Source organism: Hippocampus zosterae, chromosome 5, assembly GCF_025434085.1.
Source record: "Hippocampus zosterae strain Florida chromosome 5, ASM2543408v3, whole genome shotgun sequence".
Lineage (NCBI taxonomy): Eukaryota > Metazoa > Chordata > Actinopteri > Syngnathiformes > Syngnathidae > Hippocampus > Hippocampus zosterae.
In genome coordinates, this window is record NC_067455.1 from 4,567,446 (window position 1) to 4,571,190 (window position 3,745).

General features: G+C 54.0%; 1 protein-coding gene across 1 annotated transcript; it reads right to left on the bottom strand.

The window, feature by feature from the left end:
- Positions 1-201: 201 nt before the first annotated feature.
- cited4b (Cbp/p300-interacting transactivator, with Glu/Asp-rich carboxy-terminal domain, 4b) lies at positions 202-2,751 on the bottom strand. The gene is made up of 2 exons (XM_052065306.1): positions 2,378-2,751; positions 202-1,831 (listed from the first exon to the last, which is right to left on the bottom strand). The coding sequence occupies exon 2, from the start codon at positions 1,824-1,826 to the stop codon at positions 1,077-1,079; it is 750 nt and encodes a 249-aa protein (XP_051921266.1). The 5' UTR covers positions 1,827-1,831; positions 2,378-2,751; the 3' UTR covers positions 202-1,076.
- Positions 2,752-3,745: the final 994 nt, after the last annotated feature.

Genomic DNA, 3,745 nt, shown 5'->3' on the forward strand with positions numbered 1-3,745 from the left:
AAATATTGTATCACATTGCCGTGGCGGTAGAAAGCAAGGTGTGCCCTCAGTTGCAGGTTAAACCTCGGGACTTAGTTGAGGGGAAGTGGGCAGGGTGGGGGGGGGGGGGCAGGGTGGGGGGGGGGGGCGGTGAGGAAAAATAGCCATTGCGGGCGGCTTGGGAGCGAGAGGCTATGCAATGAATGGAAAAGCAGGCCACACTTCTATATCCAGGCCATCTTTATTGATCCTTAAAACCTTTCACAAAGACCGTCCCTCCCTCCTTTCAAAATCTCATCCACCCAAAAACAAACAAACAAACCAAAAAAAAAAAAAAAAAGGGACTACAACCAACCAATAATAAATAAGAATCTGCGTGATTAAGGCGGTTCTACGTCTCCATGAGAACACAAAACAGTGTGGACATGTTGGAGTTATACAGCTTCATACAGTACAAGCAGTTGATTTTTTTTTTTTTTTGAGAACAGCACATCCAAAAAAAAAAAAAATCTATTTTTTTTTAAAACTCTGAAAAATTGGACGACGCCTCATAAAATTAAGGCTCCTTTTTGGACCTTCTGAGCTTATTTTAATAACAAGCTGGAGGATGAGGAAGGGGGAGGGGGGCGGCGGGGGGGGGGGGGGGTAGGCTGACTAAAGAAAGTCAAATCTTGACGAATCACTTGGCCCCGGCTGGTGGTGGTTCTCCACGTCCGATTATAAATAAATACACCTCGGCGGAAACACAGTGTCATTGTTCAGAGTGGCTTTGTGACTTTTGTTTTCGTCTTTTTACATTCACGTCCAGGAAGTGGGGAGGGGAAACTATAACCCCCCTCGCAGCACCCTGTAGACCACAGCGACCCACCGGCAGAGTTCTCCGCGCACCCGGCGCCGCAAGTCCTCGGCTCGGTGGTCCTTAAAAAACCAAAAAAAACCCAAAAAAACCAAAAAATGATGAGGGCACCATCCGTGTGTTTGTCCCGTTGATCCGGGCTAGGTGGTTATATTGGGCTTTTCTATTTGCGGGGCTTGGGGGTGGTGTGGGGTGGTGTGGGGGGCTCGGGGGGGGGGGGGGGGGGAGCAACGGGGTGGTCTCAGCAGCTAACCGTGCTGGGCTGCTGTTTGCTGACAAAGTCCGAGATGAAGTCAAACTCGTTCTGGCCCAGGAAGAGTTCGGGTAGCTCCTGGACCCGGTCCAGGCCGAGCTCCACCACCAGCGAGGTGAGCGCCTCCTCGTCGATCATGTCCGCATCCATGCCGTTCAGCGCCAGCGCCGGGACCGCCATATGCTGCATGTTGGCCAGTTGGGCCGGGTTCATGCGGTACTGGTTGGCCGGGCCGCCCATGTGACCCCCGCCGCCGCCGCCGCCCATGGGGCCGAGCGGGTGTCCATGATATTGCGTGTTGAGTTTTTGGAGCTGCATGCTGGCCATGAGCTGCTGCGACGTCAGGCCTCCGTTCATGAACTGGCTTTGCTGGGCGGCGTGTTGCTGCTGTTGCTGTTGCTGCTGCTGTTGTTGTTGTTGTTGCTGGACCTGCTGCTGCTGGGCCTGGTGCATGTGATGCTGCTGCCCGTTGTACATCATCTGGTGGTGGTGCCCCATTTGGGCGCCGCTCATGGGCCCGCCGGGTGGCACCATACCCTGCCGTTGGCGCATCTCCATGCCGGCCTGCGCGCCGGCGTAGTGCATCATCTGGCCGCCGGGCATGGCCCGCATGGCCGAGGCCTGCTGCTGGCCGTGCGGCGGGTGGCCCGCTGCCAGGCCGTTCATGCCCATCCGGTACGCGTGGAGACCGGCGCCGGCCGAACCGTGATTCATGGGCATCATGAGGTGCTCCGCCATGCCTCCTGTGGGGACGACACACATCGGGGTGTTAGGATGCCCCTCGGCCTTTTGCGCCATTTGGTCTTCTTCCTCATGAACGTCGCTTTGAGAATGTGGCACGTTCACAGGACAAGAAGCGACGCGATTGACTTTGAAAATGGCTTCAGTGTCCGATTCAATGCAATAGAGCGGCGGCGGCGGTGTGGGGAGGCGGGGTGGGTGTGGGGGGCAGGGGGGTTGTAGACCCACACACACACACACGGGCAGATTTTTACGCACGCAAGGTTGCAACAAAGAACACCGATGCAACGCGCGGCGGCGCGGTTCAATTCGGGGGCTTACCAACCGCCCCCCCCCCACCACCACGGAATCATCACAATCCTTTTTTTTTTTTTTTTAAAGAGCGCCTTTGACACAAACGAGGAAACAATGGGGCGACGCGGTGAGGAGATAGCGAGGAGGCATGCGCGCGCACACACACACACACGGCAAGAGAAACGCCAACATTCTCCGGCTTGCAATTTAATGCAACAACAACAACACACACACACAAAATGTGCACCGCTTACCGTGCTCAGGTCCTCCGCGACAACGAAAAAAAAAAAAAAAAAGAAGAAGAAAAAAAAAAAGTCCAAAGTTAGTCCACTCAAAGCTCGGCCCGGTCCGCTGGTTCGGTTGGTCCGCTGCGGTGAAGAAGGAGAGGGAGGGAGAGGTGAGGAGAGGAGGGAGGTAGAAGGGGTTGGGGGGGTTGGGAAAAGGGGGGTTTTTCGCTCAGTGCGAGGAGTCCGCGGGGCCGCGCGTCATTGCCGGGTGAGGTGCGCACAAAGACTGCAGCATCAGATCTTCAAGCGGAGCGACTGACGATTTTCTGGGTCAACTCGGGGATTATGCACATCTAAAAAGCTCCCGAGGAAGGAAGGCGGTCTTCTCCGTGGAGGAGGAGGGAGGTGGGGAAAGGGTAGGGGGGCGGAGTCATGAGGGAGCGGGCTTCTCTCTTCCCATTGGCCCATTAGTGTAATTGTGCAGGGGCGTAACGGAAGAAAAGGGCAGTCTTCAGAGCGGTGACACTGGAAAGATATTTAAATACTCTCCTCCCGCTGCGTTTCGCTTTAAAGAAAAACAGACCTTCTTATCCTTCCGTAGATAGGGAGAGAGATAGAAACAAGTCATTTACTTAGAGATGCAACATGACAGAGTGATTTTTTGGGGGGGAGCCGGGGGGGCTGTAGAGAGTCAAAATATTCATTCATTCATCTTCCGAGCCGCTTGATCCTCACTAGGGTCGCGGGGGGTGCTGGAGCCCATCCCAGCCGTCTCCGGGCAGTAGGCGGGGGACACCCTGAATCGGTTGCCAGCCAATCGCAGGGCACACAGAAATGAACAACCATTCGCACTCACACTCACACCTAGGGACAATTTAGAGCGTCCAATCAGCCTGCCACGCATGTTTTTGGAATGTGGGAGGAAACCGGAGCACCCGGAGAAAACCCACGCAGGCCCGGGGAGAACATGCAAACTCCACACAGGGAGGCCGGAGCTGGAATCGAACCCGGTACCTCTGCACTGTGAAGCCGACGTGCTAACCACTGGACTACCGGGCCAAATAAAAAGTAAGAAATACCATCAGCGGTGTGTGTCCATTTTATTTGTCCAGATCTTCTCATAGTAATGACTCAAAGTGCTTTACAGGGGGGTGGGGGGGGGTGTTGGATAATTGTTGAAGTTAAACGACCCACCCGTTGCATTTTAGATCTGGACCGGGAAGGATCTGCTATTCTAGAACCACTCATGTCTATCTAACACATGACTTCCGTCATTGAAATTAGTCCAACCTTATTACATTGTTATTACAGTATTATTATTATTATTTTTTAAACCTTGACATAAGCAGACATCTCTTTACCACCGCTGACCTGGCTGGTCACAAAAATGCAATT

Bases quoted from the DNA above. Each gene is read 5' to 3' on its own strand.
- cited4b (XM_052065306.1), bottom strand. From the start codon at position 1,826: ATGGCGGAGCACCTCATGATGCCCATGAATCACGGTTCGGCCGGCGCC.